This window comes from Dermacentor silvarum, chromosome 2, assembly GCF_013339745.2.
Source record: "Dermacentor silvarum isolate Dsil-2018 chromosome 2, BIME_Dsil_1.4, whole genome shotgun sequence".
Lineage (NCBI taxonomy): Eukaryota > Metazoa > Arthropoda > Arachnida > Ixodida > Ixodidae > Dermacentor > Dermacentor silvarum.
Window position 1 is genome coordinate 262320093 of NC_051155.1, and position 27356 is coordinate 262347448.

At 48.1% G+C, this 27356-nt stretch overlaps 1 protein-coding gene across 1 annotated transcript; it reads right to left on the reverse strand.

Annotated features, from left to right (window-relative positions):
* On the reverse strand, window positions 1–27266 carry LOC119440835 (mediator of RNA polymerase II transcription subunit 12-like protein). Its single transcript, XM_037705705.2, has 6 exons — window positions 27248–27266; window positions 19701–19948; window positions 13946–14056; window positions 3953–4107; window positions 297–417; window positions 1–180 (listed from the first exon to the last, which is right to left on the reverse strand). The coding sequence occupies exons 1-6, from the start codon at window positions 27264–27266 to the stop codon at window positions 1–3; spliced, it is 834 nt and encodes a 277-aa protein (XP_037561633.2).
* Between the last annotated feature and the right edge of the window lie 90 nt (window positions 27267–27356).

The window sequence follows — 27356 nt, forward strand, 5'->3', positions numbered from 1 at the left end:
TCAGATCACAAGACTGTACCAGACTGTAGGTACCTGAGCATTGAAAGACCTTGGTGGCATGGGCAGACACGATGGTGGGCATGGAAGCAGGTCTAAGGGACTGCCGTTCAGAATGGGATTCGCTTTGCCTTCACCGATGCTGTTCCACACAAGAGCAGTGGGGCACTTCAGTGTGATGTACTGAATAGAAATTGTAAAAGAAAGCATGATTAAAAATTTATAATCAGCTGCTGAAACATTACCAGCATGAAATCCAACTTGTCCTATCAGTGAAAACAGAAAAAATCAGTGCTAACCTGTAGAACAACTGATAATTGAAGAACAATGGAACGATGATGAGAACAGCTGAGGCATTCTGCGAAACTTGCCGCCAGAGGACTGATGGAGGGAGGATTTGGCACTGGAGACACAGTGTTCCTGGGTAGGAAACATTTAACTCTTTAGTATAGACTAGATCATAATTGTTATCTGCATCCCCAATGGCTTGTCAATGGAATGCAGATTTCTTTACGCTTTTTACCCAAAACCTAGTGTAGCAGACCTTCACCATGAAACAGCCAAAATGAGAATGACATATATTGTATGAGCACAAGAGTTACAGTACTAAAAATTGCACTTTATTAATAATTTAAGAAATCTTGCTGCCATACTGCACCAGCATCACCTCCGTGGTGATGCTGCCACACACAAGTAAAAAATTTTTACTGCATAAGTTATCTGGAGAAAAAATTAGACAAGCTTTTCTTTAAGCCAAATATGCCAAAACAAACCACAATTTTATAAAGAAACACATGGTTAAATTTTATGAGCCAATGTTGTCGCATATACAGTTATGGATATAATTTTATAACCATGCAGAAACACATCTGAATTGCAGAAAAGCTGCAAAAACTATCGGAACTACTGAACAACTTGAAACATTGCTTATTATGACATTGCAAATTATGGTGCATTTTTCGCAGCTCCAGCTAGTAGTATAAGTTTTCTTAAGTTTGATGAGACCATAGTTGAATAACCAATTGATAGCTTCATCATCTAGGCCTGATTATTTATAGATCTTGGTTTTATGTCAATTTTTGCTTTGCATAGTCTTTAGGATCTTGTTGCAAGCCGAAAGAAAACCTTCTTCTACCTCCAACAGTTAGTTGTCACTGGTGTTGTCATTAGCTCTTGGAACACGGCAGCCCCACGCTATCTTTATTGTATACAGTGCTGGCATTTTCCTTTTCTGACCTATTTATCCAAAATAATGGTGCTGAGAAACAGTTCAGATTGTAGAGATGTTAAACATTGCGACCAAATTTGTTCTTTCATGAGAAAACAAGTCTCTGCATTCCTCCTTAAACAACCCGTAACTACATGCTGTAGTACATTATATATGATACAGCCAATTAATGCTTACCTCACACAATCACCCCAAGTGTCTTTCTCGATCAAAACTTCACAGTAGGCTAATAAACAGTAAACACCCTGGTAATACCACTGCACCGATTTCATTTGTATAAATTGCAAAAATCCTGTTGATTTTTATCAATCAATCAATCTTTCTTAATACAACAATAAGGGAATACAATTCAACTGAATATGCAGATCCTTTTTTTGAACATTTTGCCCGCTAGTTCACAAGCTGCTACCATACATTATTTTAATAAAATTGAACTCTACATTTATTTACAGTGCTACATTCGTGTATTTCATTGCTAGAAAGGACATATTTTTCTTGAATGCGCAGCGCAAAAAAGACTAGGACAAAAAGCAGGAAAGGACAATGCTAGTTCAGTAATGTTGAAAGTTGGGTGAGTTGGTGAGCAGCGAGTGTCGGGTTTTCTTGTGTCTCTCCATTTTGTCCTGGTCAGTGTGCTGCTTCACCAAAACGGTATGATGAACAACACTAGTGTCTTTCCTGATATTTGTCCTAGTCATTTTTACGCTGTCCATTCAATATGTTCAACCAGTACTAACTCGCCCAAATGTTGATTCTTCTACAGGACATACATTCTGGGGAAATACGTAGGATCTCCCTCCTTTTTGATTCTATTATACAAGAAGAAGTTGTTGAATGTGTATCATATTCATTCATTCATTCAGTTTATTCACCAGATAGTACTGGATAGCTACCTGGGCTAAAAGCTGTATAGACAGCTTGACAGAGGCCCAGGAAGCCGTTACAAGGCAGATACAGCAAAACGGCAAAAACAAGATACTTAGCAACAATACATGAAGTGGACATGTAAGCATATATGTTGATAAATAAAGCCAACAAATAAAAATAGTATAGGATCAAAATAAAAAGAGTGTGTCATCAACACACAAGAAAACAGATAAAAATATGAGGATTTCATTAAAAAATAAACTGTTACAAAAAAACATTTATTACAACACTTTTACAAAAAATGCTCGCAACTAAGCTTTTGACATTATGGGGTCTCACATGTGCTCTTGGGACAAAGGAACAACACAGTAGTGCAGACAATCAAAAGGGCATTTATTGTACCTTTCATACACAAATACACGCTAGCCGAATTACTAATAATAGAACATTCACATGGGCGCGCGACAAATCAAGGAAGTCCGACTCACCGCGACCGGATAGCGAGCGAATATGTTTGCCCCAGGCTATGACACCACCGCCTAGTTGTTCACGTGTACGGTCACGCGAACGGTGGCACGTTCGAACGATCCGTGTTCATCCATATCGGTGTCCAGCTCTTAGCCTCGTGAGACGGTCCCGCGAAGCGGGCCGGCGTACACTCGAGACGTCCGTGCGTGTTGGTCGCCGATCCCAAGCCAAAGAGAGGAGCCGCGTTCTCCCTTTTACGCCCGCCTAACACCCTGTCGTCAGGTGGCGTTACCAGCGCAACACTAGCTCCATCTCTCGTAATACGCTGCAACTCCGCCGCCGTAAAGCTACGCGGCGAAGCCGGATTACAGGAACCATGCGTGGAAAACAACATCAGGGGACGCGGCCTACGAACGAGCCACCCCTGGCAATGGTTCGGCGGCCGTGCCAATGCCCGGCTTACAACGCTCGGCGACTGGGAAAAGAGCCGGCAGTCACCAACGGCTACAGCGGCTCTCGCCGGCAGGGTGCGTCGGCGCGAGCGACGCTCACTCGTGCCGACTTACGCGTCGCCGTTTCCGGAGTCCTGGACTGGAGTCGTGCCATCGAATCTGCAGACAAGGTGCTGTGACCAACGGACGCCAGCAGTGAACCCCAGAGACAATGTCGGCTCGCACGTTGTGGATAACGTGTGGACATTTCCTCGGCGCGGCCACTGTCACATGTACTAACTTTTGCTCGCGAGGCGCGCGTTGATAGACCATGTGACATGTTTCGCCGGAGTATGTGTAGTGATTCAAGGTTGGGGGGATGTGGGGATGCGTGACCCTCACGTGTCCCCTGATGTTGTTTTCCCCGCATGGCTCCCGTAATCCGGCTTCGCCGCGTACTTTTACGGCGGCGGAGTTGCAGCGTATTACGAGAGATGGCGCTGGTGTTGCGCTGCTAACGCCACCTGACGGCAGGGGGTGAACGACTAGGCGTTGGTGTCATAGCATGGGGCGAACATATTCGCTCGCTATCGGCTCGCGGTGAGTCGGACTTCCTTGATTTGTCACGCGCCCATGTGAATGTTCTATTGGTTGTAATTCGGCTAGTGTGTATTAGTGTATGAAAGGTGCAATAAATGCATTTTTGATTGTTTGCACTACTGTGTTGTCGCTCCTTTGTCCCAAGAGCACGTATGAGACCCCACAACATATATTTCGTTTCTTGGTATTCGTTCAGAAGTAAAGGGAGATTGTACTGTAGCATTTGAAGTTTGTAATCTGTGCGGAAACAGATACACCATACGATAAGGGGCTAAACTTGAGAGGAAACAAAGGTGCACCTACATAAACATTGAGTGCAGTATATGTCATGACATAGCCAAATTAACTTTAATTTACTTACCCGCCATTTGTTGTTGAAGTGGCAGTTAGTGTGACTGGACTCTGGCTCCTCGGAGAGCTGACGGTGTAGTCAGCAACCAGCTGACTTAGCTTCTTGGAACAGTGATAAGCCAGCCGCCGTGACAGCAGCTCAGAACGAGAAAACTCACCCACATACTGTTAACAGGAAAGAGAAAAAAAGCAACAACAATATTGTCTGAGAACGTAGGAAGAAATTTAGCTAAAATTCATGAGACTTGCTTTGTACAGGCACTTCAGTATGCTTAAAATGCGAAGCACACAGTACACTCTTAGTCAAAATAACCTCAAGGTTTCACAGAATACATGTAACAAAAAAAATAACAGCATGCAGATGTCCATTGCAGAGGTGCGAGCAATATTAGCAAGAACACCGAACTCAATTATAAGCACCAATTACTCAAGATAAGTGAATTTGGACCTCCCATCTTAGGTAGTAAGTAGCTTTTATGTCAAAAATTTAGGTCTCAATGAACACTTTTATGTGGGGCGTGTGTGTTTAACTAGCGTGGCTTTTGAAAGCAATTGTGGTATTCTCTATATGCTCAATGAGGTATAAAATGAATTGCTCAATTAGGAATGAAAGCATGTGCCCCGTTGAAGCAGAGCAATGCAACTGCAGCCTCCCTATAGTACTGGTGCCGTGCTGAGCTTATTCAGCATAGTCAAGGAATTAGCATCCGCTAGTTTTAGCCACTGGCTCAACAGTTCTTGCACAAACTTAGAGCAAGTGAAAATGAGCAAGTGAAAATGAGCAAGTGAAAATGACCTGCTTGTGCAAATGATGGCAAGGAAACGATATTGAGTTTCTCTTTTGTTTTATCACAGACATTAATGATTGTACTGCTGCGCACTCAACTGTGCTTGCAGGCAGTTGATTCCACTAGCAGATAGTGTAAGGGAAAACGAATTTTCGAATAGCCCTGTTTTGCAAAAATATTTGTTGAGCTTTTTTGGGTAACTTGATCTAGTGTGACATCGAGCAAGCGATTCTATATAATTACTTTTTGGTATGCCTAGTTGGTCAGGATAGAGCAAGTATAAATATTTTAGCCTCCCCAGTTCTCGACGTTATCAGAAAGTTTCGAGTTGGGCATCCTCCAGGAGTGCAGTAGGTGATACGTACTATATGAGCTGTAGATTAATCTTATGGCCTTTCTCTGCCTCATTTCTATCTTTTTAATATTAAATTTGGTGTAGGGGTCCCAAATCACTGATGCATATTCTATAATATTCTAAGTACGAAAGTTTTGTTAGCCAATAATTTGATTTCGTGCGTCAAAATTTTGCAGTGTTTCTTCTCAAGTTCCCCAACTTCCGCACTGCTTTTTTTTTTTCCGATATGGGAAATATGATCATTCCACTTCAAGGCTGATGTTATGAAAATGCCCAAATACTTACACTTACTAATCAAAGACAAAGCTCGACTGTTGACACAATATGTATGCTTCTGACATCCCTCTCTATACCTGATGTCAGGCATCAGCCTCACCATGGGCCAGTTCTATCGTTACATCGCTGCTGCATCCCATTGGTCCAATACAGTAAATGGGACAGGTCACATGAGGTACACGCATTTTATCAGTATAACGCCACACGAAAAGTGAAAAAACAATGGGGGCTAGCGCCAAACCTTACATATGACGATTATTGTTTGGGTACAAGATACACCCCAAAGGAAGTAAACTTTTTTTTAGAGAGCACCAATTCCCTGTTTGCTAGAAAATTGTAGGGGTGTGCATGGGTGCAGAAGCTTCAGGGATAACTCATGTTCATGAACAAATTGCCCAATGGCTGGGACCTATGGGCTGTTTTCTATGAGTTCACACGTGGGACATGATAGTGAAGGCCTCGAAAGTTGCTGAAGAGAGAGCAAGCAATTTTCTATGCAATAGTGTGGGCATATATTCGGCTCACATGTCCACGGTAGCAGTGTCTATAGATCACAAGCGTCTTCTTACCGTGATCAAAAAGCATTACAGTGCCAATGTAAATTCCTTCATCCTTTTTTTGGCTTACCAACAAGACTGACCTATTTTGGATTCTATAAAATGTCATCTACCAATCTAGCTTATGTTAATCTAGATTAGCGTACCTTGACCTCACAAAGCCTCAACACCATTACACACCAAAAAGAAATTAAAAGAACTTGTTTGCCTTTATTTTTGGCCATGGATAGTACACTAGTATGAAAGCAACACTGGAACGCTGAGCTATAATTGAATTAGTTTTACAGCTAAACCACCATATAATAAGGGTGTGCGAACATTCGAAATTTTCTAATAAGAAATCGAATAGCGTCCTATTTGATTCGGTCTTCAAATCAAATAGTCACTATTCGTAAATGTGAATATTTTTCGAATAACTTTCGAATATTTCGAGACATCAACTGCGCCCAAATAAGCATAAAATTGGAACAAAAGTATGGTAAGTTTTCACCCCCGCGAGCATAGTATAGACATAAAACATGAGAACTTACATAGTGGAGCAGGCTACATTACTTAGGCAGCCATACTTTACAGGCTGTACAGCGATCACTCTCACTCTCTGAAGAGTCCTGTACATGCGAAGAAACTACTTGTTTCTTCTAATGCTCCATTTGTGCTTTTAATAAACAACGCTTCATAACGTACTATAAAATGACAGAAGCTTGCTAATTTTTAAAATACTGGTATGTGAACATTTTTTATATTAATTGTGATAATGGCTGTTCATTATCCGAAAACTGTTATAAAAGTATTCGATAATCGATTCGATTCAGTTCTGGAACTATTCGATTTGTATTTGATTTGGTTTAAAATATCACTATTCGCACACCCCTACTATTTAATGAAGTCAGTAAAATTGGCAATTTGCTTCGTTATATTGAAATTCAACATTTTATGCAATTGAGTACAGTTGCCAATGAATTTCTCTTATGCAGTAGGGGCCGCAAAATTTTCCGACTTATCAGCTATCAGAAAAATAAAACTTAAATGAGAAAAAAGAATGTATAATGTTGAATTTAGACTTGGTGATGAAAGATATTGTCTTCGGAACTAGAGATTACGCAACACGCAGAAAGACAGCGCACATGATGCCACGTTATGTCGGCACGCCCACTCTTTGCACACACGGCCGATTACCTCTGAAACGGCGTGCACGAGCTGCGTATACACTCAGCCGCCTTGACAGCCATGCGCAGACACGGCCGCGCTAGAAAAAAACAGGCGCGCAAACCTGCTCCCCACCCCCTCGCACACACTTGATCGCGTTACAGCGAGTTCATCCCGCTTTTCCCCCTTCCCCTTGCTCGTACAGGAAGAGAGCGCACATCAAAGCAGTATCCTTCCCAGCTCAGCCTTGCACACTCTCACTCGCACCAGAAGCATACAGCACGCCAACGTGCGATAGGATATTATCACACTTGGACTTTGTACGGAACATTGCACTGCTCAGCTTCGGTGGTCACTCTTGGTCGCTGGAGAGGTGGGTGGGCAAGCAGTCATTTAAAATTCAACCATTTGACCATCTTTGTTCGCGGAAGTTTCTATTTATTGTCTTGGTATTCCTTTGCAGCGGCAGTGAAATTTTGTTATATTGAAATCGTGTATGAACGCACTTGTTTATACAAGTTTAAATACAAGGTGTTCTATAGTTACAAAAAGTAATGAAAAGCTAAATACAGTCGAATCTCGACAATTCGAACTCGAAGGGGCCCGAAAATTTGTTCAAACTAAACATTCGAATTAAAAGAAGGACTTATTCTTGAAATATTCGTGCACCATAGCACAATGTACGAACGGTGCGAGTCGTGAAATATTGCAGCGCGCAAACACACAGCGAGCGAGGACCACCGAATTGCCGACGCCGGCCAACGCTTGCTTGCCGATAATGGCAGGAAACAAAACTTCAGAGAACGGGCTAAGCTGGCACCGGGCTGGCGAGAGCGGCAGCGATGGGCGTGCGTGGAGACCGTCGAAGGTGAGGGAGGAGGGCGGCAGGGAAGCGGATTTCGCCTCGGCAACTCCGCCGCTGAGGTGGCAGTGGCTTCCGTGGCTCCCCTCTCAACTACCTCGTAGCTCCCTCACCTTCTACTGTCGCTGCGCGCGCCCGCCACGCCGGCGCCAGCTTAGCCCGCTCCCTGAAGTTTCGTTTCCTGCCGTTATCGGGAAGTGAGTGTTGGCCGGCATGGGCAGTTTCGTTGGCCTCTGCTGCTGCTTCCCTCTGCGCCGCAGCAGCAGTGTCAACACGTGACGAGAAAATAGAGGAAGCATAAAGGAGAAGGGTTCACTGCCATTTTTGTCGCATGGCCGAGACATGCCGAGACGTCGGCACATACAGGCGAGTCCCGGCGCGACGCAGAAACGGCGATCTTGCCATTTGAGAGAGGGTGAAATTTCTGCCATGATCTATTTTTTTTTTTTTTTGCTTCTTCGCGCACAGCATTGAGGGGTCTCTCCTAAGGTTTTGCTCTATGATAGGGTCGGAGCAATGCTGGTCGGAGGCGCTGCCGCGTGATTTGGCGCGCTGCTGAGAGCGTTCTCAGAGCACGGCATGTTCGAATTAACCGCTGCAAATGCTTGTGCGTTCGAATTACCGGGCGTTTTCACCCATTGGAATGAACATAACTTTGACGGGACTACAGCGTCAGTTCGAATAAACCGGAAGTTCGAATTAAGCATGTTTGAATTAACGAGATTCGACTGTACTTCGATATATCAAGAATTTTGTCATATTGAAGTTTGTTATATAGATCATGGGTTCTCAAAGTGGGTTCCACAGGCCTCTCCTCGGGGTTCCACGAGGCACTGCTAAACTTTCCCTGGTTCCGCGCTCGGCAAGTGGCTAAGAAAGCGATAACGAGGTGCGCTCGATCCAAAGAACCCCCATTACCCATGCTCGAGTGTCAATAAGCACATCACAGTGCGTAACAGAAATTCGCGAACTGCACAATGAATTCGCTAGCAGCTTGTAGCCACCCAGCCTGCGAAAACAGGCATAGCACCTAAGCTCTTGCACTTGAATCTTGGAGGCCGTAACTTACCACCATGCACATTTCTATGGTTTGTAGACAGGGTAGGCGCCAATAGCGTGTGCGCTGACGTTGCGTCGGAGGATTAAAAGAAACAAATGCCCAACGCAAGAGAGCAACAATGGCACTAGTGTTCAACCGAAACTAAGCGGTGCAGTCCGCATCGTCATGGTCGTCAGTGGAAATCGTACGTGATATGCCGGAACGCTTTGTGCCTAATTATGCCCTTAAACCCTTTATTCTCACGTTTATCACTGGGTGTAACACCGCGTTGGCGGCTGGCCGAGTGCCTTCATAAGGGCGCAGTTGCCATCCATGATCGCGTCAATAGCCACCACAGTTTCATCCACAGCAGTTGCGGCAAACAGTAGTTTCATTTCAACTTGGTGCGTGCGTCGGCCGCCTGCCTTCAGGAACGCAAGGGCATCTTTTATGATCGCATCGATAATAACCGTGGTTTCGTCCGCAGCGGTGGTGGCAAGCAGTAGTTTCATTTCGACCCGGTGCAAAGCTGTCGAAGAAGAACACCGGCTACATTGCGACGGACGGATGATTTGTTGGTGACTAGCTCACTTGCGAAAAAATAATCAGGGTGTGCGCGCAGTACTGAAAAGCGCGTCTCAGATGAAGAAGCTCACCGCGGCTGCGCTGGGAAGTCGGGCGGCATTCGCCAAGGTAAATATACCTGGTAGTGAAGCTTCCATATAAGCCCATACGTTCAAAACATGGCGGTTCATTGGCGGTTAATGGGGCATAGCGCCATCTGTGAGAGAAGGGAACACTTCCGGCGGAAGAAAAAATAATGTGACGTCATATCCGTTAAAAACAGAAGTGACGTCATTTTGTTCTTAAAGGCGCGAAATTTGTTTTCGGAGGCCTGCCATTACAGCTGTATATTCAAATGCCCCACCATTCGACTTGATAGGAGTCCCAAACTTTCAGCGCGGAAAGCGATGCAGGAAAAGGTCAGCCGTACGGGTGTCGAAATCACATGCCTGCACAGAACATACTTTCTTTGGAGGCCGACAAACGCTTTGGGCGCAGAGTGCTCATCCTTTTGTCGGACGCTAGAGTGTACTAGACAATGGTCGAGTGGGCCAAACGGCGCTCTTCCGCTGAGTCGCCGCATGTGGAAAAATTGTGCGAGGGCGCTGCGAGCGAACTGGACTGGGGCGGAGATGCGCTCCGCGGCATATTCAAGGTACTTTCGCTACAGGCGCCGAGGCCGATTGCGCATAGTACGCTCTTGAAATACTACTTTATTTCAACTGCAAATTTATGTTTACACCATTTTGCCAAACATATATATTTGAGGCATAAATTGTACAATGCGACATCTTCAATTTTGCTGTCGTTGTCAAGCACGTTGTCTGATAGCGAGCGCGCATTCGCTACGAAGACACTGGCAGACGCCCAGTTTTTCTCGCAGAATGCCTGTGCAATATTTTTTTACGTTTTAGTTGCTTTGGTGCACCCATGACTCTTGACGGCCGGTACCAAATGTAGTTTTTTTAGCCAAGTGAACTACCACTGTTTTCTAAAGGTAACTGGTATCTCCGCAACATGAAGCTACGTAAGAACATTTTATTATTGATATCGTGTCATTTTACGCTCGATTCTTGTAGGTGGATATTGATCAGGGACAATGATCGAAGAAAACAATATTAGAGTGAAATAAACCAGGTTTATTAACTGTGTGGCGCGAAGAATGGCAAATGTATTTCTAGGCAATTAAATCAAAGGGTACATAGACATATATATTCACGATATATGTGTATGGGAAAAATAACAAATATACTAAATGCACTAATTGAAAAAGTGAGAACACCCGACCGGAATAAGCGCACATGTTAGCAGTAACTAACACACTTATTAGTGAATACTGCACATAAAACTCTTATTCGCAGAAATAATACTCATAGCAGCCTAAAGCATCTTATATATATATATACATTTACGCAAGTGTTATTGATATACTGTATGACGCCGAACAGTCGTTTCCGTTCGAGTGTAACGCATAACAGCACCATTGAAGCCTCAAAGGTGAGTGACCGCTGCAAGTGAGGGCTGTTATTTCGAATCATTGTGCAGCCGGGGAGTCATGGCTGTTGCGCAGAGGCCCAGTTCCTGAGAGCATTAACGCACGGCTGTTAATAAGTCCTGCTTAACAAGTTCCTAGCTGTCATTCAATATGAACGCCCCCGTTTGGGGGCAACCAGTAAATCTGCTAACTTGATTCAGACAAAGATTTTTGACAGTCTCACCATGTTTGCAACCCATTAAAACTGGGTGCCCCATGTGGTACCACACTTATCTTCAAAGAACGCAACAAATCTGCACATATCTCTACGTGTATGTGAGGTATGCCGTTCTTTTAATTGTTTCATTAGTGCACCGATAACTGAAAGTGCACCGTTAATAATATAAAAGCTGCTGAGTTGAGCTGTCATACATTTGGGAACGCCATTACATTTATGTATGAAATATAGGATAGGCCTAACATGTTTTTCTCGGAAATCAGACTCGAGAATAATTTATTTTGTTTACACCCCTAGAAAAAAGCCGAAGAACGCAGCCACATGCTTTTCTCTCATTTCTTTAATTTAAATAAATTCTTGGGTTTACGTGGCAATACCACGATATGATTATGAGGTTTAGTTTGCACCACCTGGGCTTCTTTAACGCGCTTCTAAATAGAAGTACACGAGTGTTTTTCCCTTTCGCTCCCGCCGAATTCTGCGACCTGAATTGAACCCGCGAGCTCCATGGAGTTTAGCAGCCCAACGCCGTATCCGCTATATAGACACTAATTAGGCTACCAGGCCAGCTTTCTTTCTTTCCTTCTTTTTTTTCTTTTTTTGAAGTACTGACTGGAAAAAACAATGTTTCCACATACAGCTTATGGCCAAAGAGTAGCATATAGAATGACTAACTAAAACTGTTTTCGGCGCTCGAGGTGCGACCGCAATAAATGACCCCGTACCAATTACTCCGCATTCTGTTACGCAAGTAAGGCAGAAACTTGAATGGAATGTTGCGCTGCAGTTTACTCTTTTTTTTTTTTAATCTATAACAATGCTTCCCATAAATCTCAGTACAAGGCGCCGGATGGGGCAGATATGCTATACACTTGTTTGAAGTGGCAAGCAGGAAGGTTACATATGTTTCTCCGTCTGCGTTTCACAAGACCTACTGATGGAAAACTATATGCGCAACAATACACACGAGAGATACAAGCTGCTTGATTGAAGAACGAGAAAAATATTTGTTTTCCAAAGGGAACCGTACAATAGCATAGTAGAATGAAAGCCGACACTGTGGCCACAATGCACGACCATCACCGAGCGGCATTAAAAAATAAAATAAAGAAGAGAAAGCAAGGAATTTATTCTTAAGGCATAAATACGTGTCATATGCAATTATGAACACCATTAGAGCGTTCTGAAAGCAAATATCAGCATGCGAAGTAGTACGAATGACCCCGCCGAGCTGTATCGCCAGCAGTTTCCAATGGCGCAACCTTGATGCGGCCCAATCCACTTCGATCACAGTGCCACCACAGTATTTTTCCACATCGGGCGCCTCACTGCAAAGCATGCGCTGTCCCAGCCGCTCGTCCCACTCGACCGTATTCTAGTACACTCTAGTCGGACGCCAAGCCAGTCGGCCAGCGCTGTCACACGAAAACAACTAAAGTAAACAAGTATCTGACGGTCGCAACTCACTACTTTTGACTGCACAGGTTAAGAAACAATGAAACTACCCGCGTCACCAAATTCAGACAAACGTCGACAAGCAAAACAACACAACATGTGAAGGGGGCATATTGTAACAGGTCAACTTTACGAGCGCGCGTTTCCACGCTCTCCAAGAGCTGCATTGCATTGCAAGTGATAGCGGCGTCAACGCCCGCCGCTATCAATGGGCGCTCTTACGGTGGGCGCTGAAAAAAAGGTATTTATTAATAATGATCAAGTAAAATAGAGTTGTCTCTTCTTTTCTCACCATACGTACACAAAATTGATTAGGAATGTTATTTTCATTGAATGAATTTAACTGCGTCTCGCTTTAATTAAAAAATGCTTTTTTCTTTCCCAGTGTTTATTCCCTCCAAACATAGTCGCGCTTCAATCGCTGCTCCCATAACCACCCTTGCTGATGTCGGTTACAATTCGTTCTGAACCGCTTTTCGCCCGAAGCATCGCAACCTATGTGGATCGACCTTGGCTTCGCCGCTGCAAGCGCTAATCAGTCAGGAGATGACAAGAATTGCAGCTTCCGCACTGCTCCTGTGCAAAATAGAAACAGGATCTGCTGATTCATTGAGTAAATAAAAGCGTGTTGACGTAGTAAGCATTTGTTTATTTTCTTGATATCCTTGATAACTCGACATTTGATTAATTCGCACATTTGTTTTCGGTCCGGTGAAATCCAAATTAACGAGATTTTACAGTACTCAAAGTAGAGTCGGCACTAATTCTAAGACCTCTTGTGATGAAATGTTATAAGCGTCCACATGCGATTAAGCACACAGAACTGTAATTCCTGCTCGGTATATGCCTTGGTTGCACTGCTGTCTTCTTTTAGCTCATAACTACCTATAGCAGACAGTGTGGACCACGTGGGTTGCACGTCGCCATCAAAGTAGCCTTCCCAACACTACCATTGTCCCCAAACATGTCGCCTAGCCTCTCTATTAGGGAAAAAAGAGAGGGGGGGGGTCCTTGGCACTTCAAGAAGCTTAGCAGGGTTCCCTGGAATGAACAAGCCTGAGAACCCCTAAATTATAGAAGTTAAACTGTTTTTATTTAGTGATTAGTTTCCAGAGCTATCCAAACTGAAACTTCGCTTCAGAACTTCAAAGTCTCTACTATGTGTTTGGCTGAAGTTTCGAGTGCTTAAATAGGCGTATCAAAAATTATACTTTGAGCATTGTGGAGAAGTTGCAGAGCTGCAACTGACCTGCAATGTGAGTGGCATGACAAGCTTCAAGATGGGGTCATCTGGACTCTTGGTCTTCTCAACCAGCTCCAGAACCCAGTTGAGAAAGTCCTGATGATCCAGAAGCCCTTCCTGCAAAAAAAAAGAAGTATTTTAAGAGAAGAATACCACATGCAAAACAAGAGTCAATTTGCTCATATCAGAGCAGTAATTTAAGTGATGGTCCCTTCGGCTGCGCATTACAGAAGTGGAGACTGGGCCATATTTTAAGTTGATACCTTTCAGGAATGCACTGACTACACTCAAGGGTGCATGCCACTGAGAGTGTTCATGTGATTCCCCAGTAATGCTGACTGCACTCGGCGCCTCCCTTTGTCAACACTAAAGTTCCAGGACTGCGTAGTGCACACAGCTGGTATGCTTCGTTTCATGAAAGTAAGTGCATCTATCACATAAAAGATTGATTAAGGTGCACTGCAGGGCCTCTTCATATTGAAGAAGGTCTACTCTGAAGTCAATGGGTTTGCAATTTGAAACCTCAAGTTTGTTGCCCTGGATCCTCTTCTATTGGCACTTTTTATTTTTTTTTATGGGCAAGACAAGAGCACTTAGAACTGCTCGCAATGTGCTGTCGGGACAACTCACACTAGTGTTGGTAGTGTAATTGAGACCAGTGTGAGCTCATCCAAGAGAACTTTGACCATTTCTGGTTGCTTCTTTCATTCACTAGGAAAGCCTTTTGAGAGCTTTAGCATACAGTGCTTTAACACTGTGGCATCAACTTAAGCTTCACCAATCTGAAACCTACGCTCATGAGCTGAAGCTTGCACCTGTGTTGAATCTTGCACAGAAGAAACCTAAAGCGAATCAAAATTTTGCATAGATTGCACCTCCCAGATATATTGTGCAAGTAAAGTTAACCTTGTTGAGTTGTGTGGGGATGCGTGACTCTCACGCACACCTTGATGTTGTTTTCCCCGCATGGCTCCCATCTCCCGTAATCCGGCTTTGCCACGTGGCTTTACGGCAGCGGCGTATTGCGACAGATGGCGCTAGTGTTGTGCTGCTAACGCCACCTAATGGCAGGGTCACTTGGGGGCAAAAGGAAGAAGGCGCTTCCTCTTGGACATGGGGTCGGTGAGCGATACAGACGTTCTGCACATGCGCCGATCCACGCTTCTCGAGACCGTCTCGCGAGGCTAGGAGCAGAACACCGGAATGGTTGAACACGGATCATTCGGACACGCGACCATTCTCGTGACCGTACACATGAACGATTATAGGCGTTGGTGTCTAGCATGTGGGACAACATATTCGCTCGCTATCCGGTCGCAGTGAGTCGGACTTCTTCGATTTGTCGCGCACCCATCGGCGTAGTAATTCGGCTAGCAGGATTATATGAAAAGTGCACTAAATGCCATTCTGATTGTTCGCACTACTGTGTTGTCGTTCCTTTGTCCCAAGAGCCGTGTAAGACCCCACAGTTGACATTTGATAATTTAGAGAGTCAGGTAATTTCGACTCAATGGCCAGTCCTAACACACATAAGCATTATTATATAGCACCAAACACTCATCAATTCAAAATCATTTCGCTGTGAATCAGAAATTCACAATGCCCAGGAAAATTGCAACAGCACACCACAAAGCCACGGCTAGTGTCAAAATCGAATTAAGTGGCACACATTCTATGATCCTCGCCAAGTGAAAAATGACTCTTCAGAGTGATTAACTAAAAATATATAATTTTTTTTAGTTGACATCAAACCAACAAATTTTTCTTTATAATGTGCAGTGTTATACGTGGTTTACTGTTAAATGGATAAACTACCATAATGCAATTTTTACAAATGTAATAAAATTCACAAAACATCTGTTTTGAATAGGCTTGAAAGAACTAGGGCCCGTAATTTGTAATGTTATGTTTTCCATTTTAATCATGTGTTGCACTGAGGGTGCGATCCCAGCAAAGTGGCCTCAGATCCATGTCTGAAGCAATGATTATACAAATGGAAAATAAAGTACATTGTTAGAGAACATGGCCCCGGGGATGTGCCACGATAGCGGGAGTGAGGCATGCTATGTGAGCGCCCTCAAAGAAACTCGGTGGTATGCACCTGTCTGAAATGTGAAACGAGTGAGAAACTTGCCGTAGTCAATTGTTTTATTGCTAGATGAGATTATACCAGTTTTCACATGTTGCAAAAATAGACACACGTGCGGCAGTATCCACGGTTTGCACCTGTAAACAAAGTGTTTATCGCACACCTACGGGAGAGCCATGCTGGTGAACATCTCACGGTAATGCTTTGAGTGATAAGAAATGAGACAGAATTCAGTTTTCTTGATGCTCCATAACTTGAAACAACAACCATGAGAATGCCGATTACAAAATGTGCAAGGGCAGGTGTGAGTATGCAGCAGTAAACTAGGCAAAGCAATATACTTCCAAACAACTGCATTAGCAGCCACCATACAGCAAAATGGTGGCAAGTCGAGGGGAGGCAACACAATAAGAAATATTTTAAGAAGTTAAGTAAGATTGCAGCATCTCCAGAGCGACACTAGGCGGTGATTTGTTACAGAAAGACAAGCCCCCATATATGCCTTGACCATTTGAGACCTGTTTCCACCGCCATAAATGTGCTGCGGTGATACTCAAGGGTTTAGTATGAAGTATCAAGATAGTTCATACATCGATTTGGAAGGCATCTCAGCACCATCGCAAATTTAGAAGGTATGAAAAAAAAAAAAGACATTTATCCTGTTTTACCTACTTCCTCCCCTATTTCTCCCTCCTCATCTATCCTGCAAAGAGGGTCACAAGGACCTTACCATTTGTATGCTTTGTGGAAAATTACCATTTCCATGCAGATTTTGTGCAAAAGAGAAAAAAAAGATAACATATATTACCTCACAATGTACAAGTTGTGGGCACTGAGGTGTGCCCCGGCAACTTTGTGTGGGCATTCGCCTATTCTGTTGTCCCTATGCCTCTCCCTTTCCACCCGTGAAGGGGTGGCTTTTTCCACGGACAACTATGCGGTGGTGGTACTGCCTACCGTGGCAGTGCAACCGGTGCGATCGGCAGAATGAGCACAAGGAAGTCTTCTTCTCCAAGACAGCGTCAAGGTACATACATGTTTTTCTTTTCGTTCGCCAACCCCTTTGTTTGGGCATCACTAGGACTTGAGCTCGTCTGCAGTGCCTTGCACCTACGGCAAACGCGTATATCGTGTTGCTCCTTTTCCAAATGCTAAGCGGTGCCTAGTGCTCACACATGGTCATACTACTCTGAGCCGCTCTTATTGGAGGCCCAAGCAGAGATTACTCTAGCTCTGGTGAGCCCACTGGTCATCGCGAGAGGACGCAGTATAGCTGCGGGTACTCTTTTCCCTTTGCAGCGTGTCGTGGGAAATATTGAAGAGCAAGAGCTGCTGCAGTTCTGATTCAGCAACAGCTACTGCGTTTGTCACGATCATTGCCACCAAGTTGGTTCTTTTCTTTACGGGCACAAGTTCACCCAATAAAGTGTTTATTTTTATGCATTTACTTTGTAGGAGGGACGTGACGGCGGCTGTACGAGCCGTGCCGTCGTCCCTACTCAGAAGGGCGAAGGCGGCGAGCCGAGCGACGGGGCTGCAACGACCAGCGTGGCTGGCTTTTCGAACGACACTGCGCGTGCCGAGCTTGCGCCTCGAGCACGCGCTGCGCTTCTTTATTTTTTTCTTCGACAGCCGGCGCTGAGGCACCGGCTGAGAGCGCCGACCAGAGCGCCCCGCGTTGCGGCGTCGGTGGGCGCTACAGGGCCCCCCGCCCAGACGGAACGGCGAATAAACAAGTTTTTCCAAGTGCAAGAAAGGTCCGTGGGCAGTCCAAGTAGCGAGTCCGTTGGAGGCGAATGGAACTGGCAAGTCCTTCCGGTGGACGAGGCTGCGAGTGGCGTTGCGGACGCACGGTACACAGAAGGCCGGCACGGAGAGGGTGAAGGCAGACGCCTCTGCAGCAGTTCACGCAGACCTGGCGGAACGAACGGGAACCATGCGCAGTCAGTAGTGGGCACGACAAGCCGCTAGCACGGTCGTCACGCGCTCGCAGATGCGTCAGCTCTGGTGGATGTGGCTTAAGCACGCGCTTGTCAGGGTTTGCCCTACCAATCGTAGAGGTCGCAAGCTGCAAACATCTGCGCGCGACACCACCCGAGTCAAGAGAAGAGGGTCTGGGACGCGCGGGCCGGAGTCTCGGTCTTGCCACGGTCAACGGCCTTGGACGGGATTTACGCTCGTGACAGCCAGGAAGGCGTCGTCGGACGACGCTCGATGATGGCACCGGTGCGGGTAGTCGAAAATCTGGGACAGCCGGAGCAGAAGCAGCCGAGTCATGTTGCCTGGAGATATCCAACGTGGGCACGACGCGAAGGACAGGATGAGACGGTGGACGCGAGACTGCATCGCGGCTCGCGTCGCGGAATGATGGTGTCAGTCTAGCTGCCCTATCCTCGTCGCGCGACGGTTGTGCACAGCCCCCAACGTCTGACTTGGCAGCGTGGAGGCCAGAAGGGCCCAATGGCAAGTCGGTCGAATGAGAGGACGGGCAGCGCAGGGCAGGGCCGAAGGTTACAGCTGCTGCGTCGCTCTCGATGGCTTGTAGGTGCCGCGGTGTATCGACAGTTGCCAAGGTCGGAGGCAGCGGAGACGGCACGGGGCAGGGCTCTTGCGTTGACCCGGAGGCTCGCTCAGCCGGCAGCGTAGACAACTCGGGTGAAGCGTTGGTCGGGGACCGAATAGCAGGAGCGACGTCGTTGGCGCCAGACCCGATGGCGTGAGGCACAGGAGCCGGCGTAGGGTCAGTGATGGCACCACTGTCGCGTATCATCGTTGGAGGCGAGCAAGGCGATGGCGTGGCCGGTATCGCGGTCGTGTCGATACCCTTGGTGACGCCATTATGCGCGTACTCACACGTAAGAGACCCCTGGAGAGAGCCGGAGGCCGGGGACTGTGCGGTAGCGCATCGGGTTGTCGCCGAGATGGTATCGGGGCAAGTCGAGGGAGGAAGGCTTGCCTGGTGGTGGCTTCCGGGCACAGGGAGAGATGCGGGTAGCGCTGGCGGTGGGAACGCAGGCAGCGATTCGCGCACCGTGCGGTCAGCCACTGGAAGTGGGTGGTAGGCAGCGCCGAAGAAGTCGAGCACGCGCTGCCGCAGTTCGTCGTACGGTCGCGGGCCAGGCGATGGAACGCCGAGGTGGAGCTGGAGAGCAAGCGGCAGGACGTCGAGGAGTACCGCGTGCTTGAACTCCTGGATCCAGATGTGGTTAAGCTCCAGAGCCGCCTCGAACTGAGCGAACCATGCGCCGACGTAGCTGGACGAGAACGGCGGCAGTGGTGGGTCGAACTGCGGCTCCGGCCAGTGAGCCATGGCAGCGTGTCGCTCGGTGGAACGCGCGTTCTCCCGGGTCACCAATGTAGGAGGGACGTGACGGCGGCTGTACGAGCCGTGCCGTCGTCCCTACTCAGAAGGGCGAAGGCGGCGAGCCGAGCGACGGGGCTGCAACGACCAGCGTGGCTGGCTTTTCGAACGACACTGCGCGTGCCGAGCTTGCGCCTCGAGCACGCGCTGCGCTTCTTTATTTTTTTTCTTCGACAGCCGGCGCTGAGGCACCGGCTGAGAGCGCCGACCAGAGCGCCCCGCGTTGCGGCGTCGGTGGGCGCTACAACTTCTTAGTCATCATCTCGTTTCTACCCCACATGACAATGAACAGATGAGGCAGGTATACTCACCTCATAGAGGTGCGAGGCCAGGTTGGTGCAGTAATGCCACTGCTTGGCAATGGTGGTGTCAGGCGGAATGCTGGGAGCAGCAGGTGTAGCTGCAGGAGGACCAGGACTTGCCCCGCCTCCACCACCAGGACCACCTGGTGTGGTACCGCCCCCTCCTGGTGGAGGTGGTGGTGGGCCTGTCGGATGGCTATGTTCCACCAGCTTGTGTAGTAGCTCCCGCAGAAATTTGCACAATGACGCAGTCCACTCTGCAGCAAGCAAAAGGAAAAGCAGCATTGAATGGACGAATGTGAGCTTAAAGCTAAATCCTCGTCATATAATCTGCAGCATCATATACTATATGTGAAGGTTTCATTTCAGTGTTATAAGCAGTCGGGAAAAAAGTTACAATTTTTGGGGTGACAGGGTGTAAGTAAGAGTAACATTTTTCACATCTGTAAGCTAATGCACTGTGAGCACACAACAATCTGATGCATGGACAGAATGGGCTGAGCTTCTCATTTCAAACTTCCATTTCGTTTATATTTCTCAAAATCCTTGACATAATGATGTGTACAAAGAGAGCTCACTTAGTATTATTGGAAGACCCATCAATCTTGGTTTCCTGTGCCTTTCATGCACAGCAGTGCAACAAGCAAAGTGAAGTGGCACTTACCATTCAATTGAAAGAACTTTTTGATAGCAGTAGGCACTAAAATGATCAAGCCTGTCACATTTATGTGACACTACAGAGTGACGATCTATAAGCCTCATTTCAGCATTGTATCCATAACACCTAGAAGGTCTGGAAGGCACCACAATGATTTGCCACAGCCTGATGTCTATAGTATACCATTTCCAAAATTGGTGCATTATGGGGTGTGCCATAAAATGCAAATGTTGAGGGACATGATTATAAGAGAAGATAAAGTGAGTTTTGGGAGGTGTTTAAAAGGCATGAATCAAACAATACTGATAACCGAAAACACACAGTAGCTTGTGCTTCAGTTTATTTGCCTGCACTTAATGAAGGCAAAAGGCGTAACGTATCAGAAACAGGACACCAGAAGAAAAACAAAGACAACACATGTGGTGCTAACTTTCAACAACAAGTTTATCACAGCATGCATATATACCCTTCTCTTGCCTACAAGAGAACACGTGCTCCGAGCAACCTGATAGCACCTCTCGCAACAGAATGGGAAGTTAGCAATAAAAAATCATGCCATGCACATTCCTGATAATGAAATGGACAGTTTGCTGATGCAATACCCACCAAAGGTGACTCTTTGAAGATACGGTGATTCTAGGAAAAAAACAAAACGAGATGAGCAGGCTCATCATTGAAGCATATTGTCACGAGCCTCGAGAAGTAGCCCTGAAGGTTTAATAAACGTAGAGCAGCTGGCTCTTGGAAGACGCGACCGTCGGGGCTGGCTCGAGCAGAGAAGGAGCGCGGTCTTCTTTCTTCTCTTGGGCTCGACCCACTCTTGCCCTCGACCCACTACCTACAGGTGGCAATATCCCCCCTTCCGAACAAAAGCATCGCCTCGATGCTAAAAAAAAATAGGCGTAGAAGACAAAGAAGAGGAAGGCAGGCAAAGCGAAAGTACACAAAAAAAAATGTAGCCGTCACGCCGGCACAGTCAATGAACGAAGAAGCAAGCTCCCAAAGATAAATGAAAAGTAGAAACAAAGAAGGGAATGAGAGAAAAAAAATGAAAACAAAAAAAATTACGGACGCGCAATGTACGGCTTCATGCGCACAACATGAACTATGTCTGAGGTCGGTTGTCTTTGTGTCCTACTCCGTGTCTGCGATGTTGTGTCCGGAACAACTTCGTAGTTTACGTCACTGACGCGGCGGAGCACTTTATACGGACCGAAATACCGGCTCAGAAGCTTTTCACAGAGGCCACGACGGCGAACGGGGGTCCACACCCAAACTTGGTCTCCGGGGTTGTAGGACACGTCCCTGTGGCGGATGTTGTAGCGTCGTGCGTCTGCCTGCTGCTGCTGGCCGATATGCAGCCGCGCGAGCTGCCGAGCTTCCTCAGCACGCTCTGCAAATTCCTCGGCGTCAGTTGTCAATTGGTCAGCGTCTTGACACGGCAGCATAGCGTCCAGCATCGTCTGGACTTCGCGACCGTAGAGAAGGCGAAAGGGCGTGAAGCGCGTCGTCTCTTGCACGGCGGTGTTATACGCGAAGGTCACGTAAGGCAAGATCCGATCCCATGTTTTGTGTTGAACGTCGATGTACATTGCGAGCATGTCTGTGACAGTCTTATTCAGTCGCTCGGTAAGTCCGTTGGTCTGCGGATGGTACGCGGTCGTCTTGCGATGCCTGGTGTTGCTCAATTCAAAAACTTCGTCCATAAGCTGCGCTGTGAAAGCTGTCCCTCTGTCGGTTATTACAGTGGAGGGAGCACCGTGACGCAAGACGATGTGGCGCATGAAGAACTGTGCTACCTCTGAGGCCGTGGCTCTTGGGATCGCCTGCGTCTCAGCATAGCGTGTTAAATAATCAGTCGCGACGATCACCCATTTGTTACCGTCGGCCGAGAGAGGAAACGGTCCGAGAATGTCCATGCCGACTTGGTCGAAAGGCGTGTGAGGTGCTTCAATTGGCTGAAGTAAGCCAGCCGGTTTAACGGATGGTGTCTTGCGGCGCTGGCATTCACGGCAGCCTTTAACGTACTGTTTGACGCTTGCTGAAAGCCCGGGCCAATAGTACATTTCGCTTACTCTAGCGAGTGTTCGTGAAAAGCCTAAATGACCAGATGTCGGTTCGTCATGGCAAGCGAAGAGGATGTCGTCGCGCATGTCCCTTGGAACCACCAGGAGGTAAGCACGGCTGGTCGAACGAGCATTCTTCTTATAAAGCACGTTGTCTCGCAGACAGAAGGACGTCAGCGAGCGGGACAGATGGCGTGGTATGGTTGTGTCGCGGCCCTCTAAATGATCGATGATCGGTCTAATCTCAGCGTCGTCACGCTGCCGTCTGCTCAAGTCCGACGAACTAATGGCGCCCAGGAAGCCGTCATCATCCTCTGTTTCCTGACTGGCAGGATCAATGGGTGCGCGGGACAGCGTGTCAGCGTCTTCATGCTTACGGCCAGACTTATAAACGATGGTGATGTCAAATTCCTGTAGCCGCAAGCTCCACCGTGCCAGTCGTCCTGAAGGGTCGCGCATGCTTGCCAACCAACAGAGGGCATGGTGGTCCGTCACTACTTTGAAGGGACGACCATAGAGATAGGGGCGAAACTTGATGATCGCCCACACGACCGCGAGGCACTCTTTCTCCGTAGTCGAATAATTCGCCTCGGCACGGGACAGGGAGCGGCTGGCATACGCTATAACTCTTTCCACTCCATCTTGAAGCTGGACGAGCACTGCGCCAAGGCCAATGCTGCTGGCGTCGGTATGCACCTCAGTATCAGCATCATCGTCAAAATGTGCAAGAACGGGTGCTGACTGCAGGCGCTGTCGTAATTCAGCAAAAGCCGCCTGTTGCTCATTATGCCACACAAATGGCGTATCGTCCCTCGTAAGGCGTGTCAGGGGTTCCGCTATCTTCGAAAAGCCTTTAATAAACCGGCGATAGTAGGCGCACAAACCCAGGAAGCGCCGGACGGCCTTCTTATCGGCAGGAGCTGGAAACGCGGCCACAGCGGCAAGCTTGTCGGGATCGGGTCGGACCCCTTTGGCGCTTACTACATGCCCGAGGAACTTGAGCTCTTCGTAACCAAAGTGACACTTTTCGGGCTTAAGTGTGAGGTCTGCCGATCGGATGGCTTCTAGCACACTCCGTAGGCGGTGAAGATGCTGCTCGAACGTTTCAGAGAAGATGACCACATCATCCAGGTACACAAGACAGGTCTGCCACTTCAGTCCAGTAAGGACAGTGTCCATCATTCGCTGGAAAGTAGCCGGGGCTGAACACAAGCCAAAAGGAAGCACTCGAAATTCATAGAGCCCATCTGGAGTCACAAAGGCTGTTTTCTCGCGGTCGCGTTCGTCTACCTCGATTTGCCAGTACCCGCTTTTTAAATCGAGAGAAGAAAAATAGTGGGCACGCCGTAGTCTATCTAACGAGTCGTCGATACGCGGCAGCGGGTACACGTCCTTTTTAGTCACGTTGTTGAGCTTGCGGTAGTCGACACAGAAGCGTAGCGTTCCGTCTTTCTTTTTGACAAGAACGACCGGAGACGACCACGGGCTGTTAGAAGGTTCGATGACGCCATCGTCAAGCATCTCGCGGACTTGCGTACGTATGGCTTCGCGTTCTTTTGCCGACACGCGGTAAGGCTGCTGGTGTATCGGGCGTGCGTCTTCGTACGTGATGATCCTGTGTTTAGTGATCGAAGTCTGGCGTACCTTGGAAGAATGTGCGAAGCAGGTCCTGAATTCAAGCAAGAGCTTGCGCAGTGCTGTCTGGCTATCGGTGGACAGTTCAGAATTGATGTCGAGATGGCCCAGAGACGTGTCTGCTGTCTCCACTACTTCTGACGTGAAGCAGTTGTTAACGTTTGCTACTGCGTCAGCAAACGCTAACGAAGTGCCGCGGAACAGGTGTCGGTGCTCGTAGCTAAAGTTGGTAACAAGCAATTGCGAATGACCAGCACGAATCTGTATAACACTTCGAGGCACACAAACACCTTGCTTCAGTAGGTGTTCCAAGTTACTTTCGGCCACCGCTTCGCCATCGCGTAAGCCACAGCATGTAACGTCGACGAGGACACTGGCTCGTGGAGGAAGCGTGACACTGTCTGCCGAAACACGAAGTACGTCGTCGCGCCGTTGGCCGTCTTGCACGTCGATTGCTCGTGCGGCAGAGAAAGTGATACGACGCTCTTGCAGATCGATAATCGCGCCGTACTCCTGCAGGAAGTCAACCCCAAGAATAACGTCGCGGGAGCATTCGCGTAAGACAAGGCAGCTCGCAACGAATGTAGATCCTTGAATCTCAACTCTAGTCGTGCAGGCGCCCAGCGGAGTAACGACGTGGCCGCCAGCCGTCCGAATCTGCGAGTTATGCCAGGGCGTGATCACTTTCTTCAGCTGCGTTGCTATTTTCCTGCTTAGTATGGTGTAGTCTGCGCCGGTGTCCACTAAAGCACTCACGGCATAACCGTCAATGGTCACTGGTATATCGAGCGAAAGCCGGTCGTCTCGTTCAGCTGCAGGTGATGGCGGATCGGTATGTTTCCGTAACTGCGTCCGTCGGAGGTCTTCAGCGCTTCGACCGTCAGCGACCTCGCCCCCAAAGATCGCCTCAGTTAGTTTTCCCGGCGGGGACTGGTCGACCGCTCGGGAGAATAGCGCTGGGGCGGAGGTGAAAATCGTCTGGGAGACGGCGATCGCGACTGCCGCCTGGCAGGCGGTGGCAAGCGCTGCTGAGAGAGGTAGTCCTCAATGTCCCGGGGTCGCTGGCCGTATCGGGGTGGCGGCGAGTATGCGGAAAAGCCGCGAATCCCAAGGCGCCGGTATGGGCACTGGCGGTACAGGTGGTCAGCTTCACCGCAGTGGAAGCACAGAGGCCGATGATCGGGTGTGCGCCAAACATCCGACTTCCGAGGGGGCGGGCGTCTGTCGTCGACGTAGCGAACCGCTTGCTCCGAATGGTGGGCAAATGGAGCGGCATGAACAACCGGCGGCGGTGTATACCCAGCGTCGTAGTACGACATCGGCTGCGCCGACTGAATTGACACCGTAGGAGGAGCACGAACGAACCGCGGCGGAGAGGGAGAAGGGCGCTTCAGGGCTTCCGCGTAGGTCGCACGCGGATATTCAACAGGTACTGCCGCAGCGTTAGCAGGAGGCGAAGGTGTCCACGGAGCGCCTGGTGCACTTCGTCCTTGATAATGCTCGCTATGGAGCTTACCGTAGGGTGCGGTGTTACGGCGGCCTTTTGCAACTCTTCACGCACGACAGAGCGGATGAGTTCTCGCAGACAGTCACCGTTGCTTCCTATGGCCGTGAAAATGTCAGCAGCAGACATGCTGTTCGCTTGCCGCTCATACATGTTCGAGCGATGCAGAAGCATCTTTTCCATAGTCACGGCCTCGGACAAGAACTCCGCGACCGTCTGCGGAGGGCTCCGTACGAGGCCAGCGAAGAGTTGCTCCTTGACCCCGCGCATCAGATGACGTAACTTCTCCTCCGTCATTCTTGGATCGGCCCGTCGGAAGAGGCGCGTCATGTCTTCGACGTAAGTGGTCACAGTTTCGTTTGGCAACTGGACGCGGGCCTGAATCGCACGTTCCGCTCGTTCGTGGCGATCAGGACTGGTGTATGTCTCCAAAAGCTGACGACAAAACTCGCGCCACGACGTCAGTTGCCCCTCGCGGTTCTGAAACCACGTACGCGCGCCATCCTCCAGGTAGAAGTAGACGTGTCGGAGTTTCTCCGTGTCGTTCCATTCGTTCACGGAGGCCACGCGCTCGTATTCGACCATCCAGTCTTCGACGTCTTCGAACACTGTGCCATGAAACGTCTTCGGGATCCGTGGGCTCTCAAGTGTGTAACGGTTCGACATCGTGCTTCCCGTACCGGTTGGGGCGGTTTGAAGAGAAGCGCTGGTCATACCGGTTGATGTGGTGGGAACTGTAGCGTTGACGACTTCTGGAGACAGTCCCCTGATCCTGCGGCTAGGCCCGATGCACGGGAGTGTCGACAGGCACTGGATTCGTAGCGCGGATCCTTGGAGGGGTCTGCAACATCCGTGAAGACGCTTACCCAGCACCTCCACCAGTTTGTCACGAGCCTCGAGAAGTAGCCCTGAAGGTTTAATAAACGTAGAGCAGCTGGCTCTAGGAAGACGCGACCGTCGGGTCTGGCTCGAGCAGAGAAGGAGCGCGCGGTCTTCTTTCTTCTCTTGGGCTCGACCCACTCTTGCCCTCGACCCACTACCTACAGGTGGCAATATTAGTGATTCAATGCTGAAGCGAGAGAGAGAACAAAAGCTAGGGAGGGTAACTAAACTTTGTCCTGTTTGCTTCCCTACACGAGGGGAGAGTGATGGAAGAATGAGAGGAGAGACAGGATGTACAGATTAATCACATGCGCCAGGTAACGTGCAGTGTTTACAGTTGGGCCCTCAAGTATGTGGCTTTCTAGGCTGATGAGAAGTGAGGCCAGGCTTCCAGAACTGTAACTCTGCTCAACTCCCAAAAAACTGCTTTCTAAAGTGAAGCATTCATTGTGGAGTTGGGTGGGTTTTGATGCTGTAATCAGTGGTTCGACTGTGATAAGGAGAATGTTGAGAGAGGGGGTGCAGGTAAGGACAAGGTGTTGTGGAGCGAATGAACATGCCGTCGGCCGCTGTGGTAGCAGACTGGGCAGCCGTGCTCGGTTGCGGCAGAATGGACGCACCCAGCATTGCACGTTCTGTAACACTGTCACACATGCTAGCCCGGCTGTCCACTACTACATGTACCCACAACGGAAGCGATACAGGGATGGCTCCCTGAATGCAGGCAATACAGCGAATCATCAACCTGCAAAAAGTAACGCAGAACGTGAACCTGACTAAGCCAAGAGACGAGAAGAAAAGCTTTGTTTACCTTCACAACCATCTTCCATAGTTCCTGCACAATCTTTTTTTGGTCTTCTCATTCTTTCAAGTGAAAGTGGTTGACATCGCTTGTCCTAGACCTCACACTTTACTTAAGC

What these genes read in the sequence shown, in the direction of transcription:
- LOC119440835 (XM_037705705.2), bottom strand. An exon ending in ACTTCAACAACAAATGGCGG is followed by an intron (nt 418 to 3,952) that starts GTAAGTAAATTA and finishes TTTCCTACCCAG; the next exon opens with GAACACTGTGTCTCCAGTGC. An exon ending in AATTATCAGTTGTTCTACAG is followed by an intron (nt 181 to 296) that starts GTTAGCACTGAT and finishes ATTTCTATTCAG; the next exon opens with TACATCACACTGAAGTGCCC.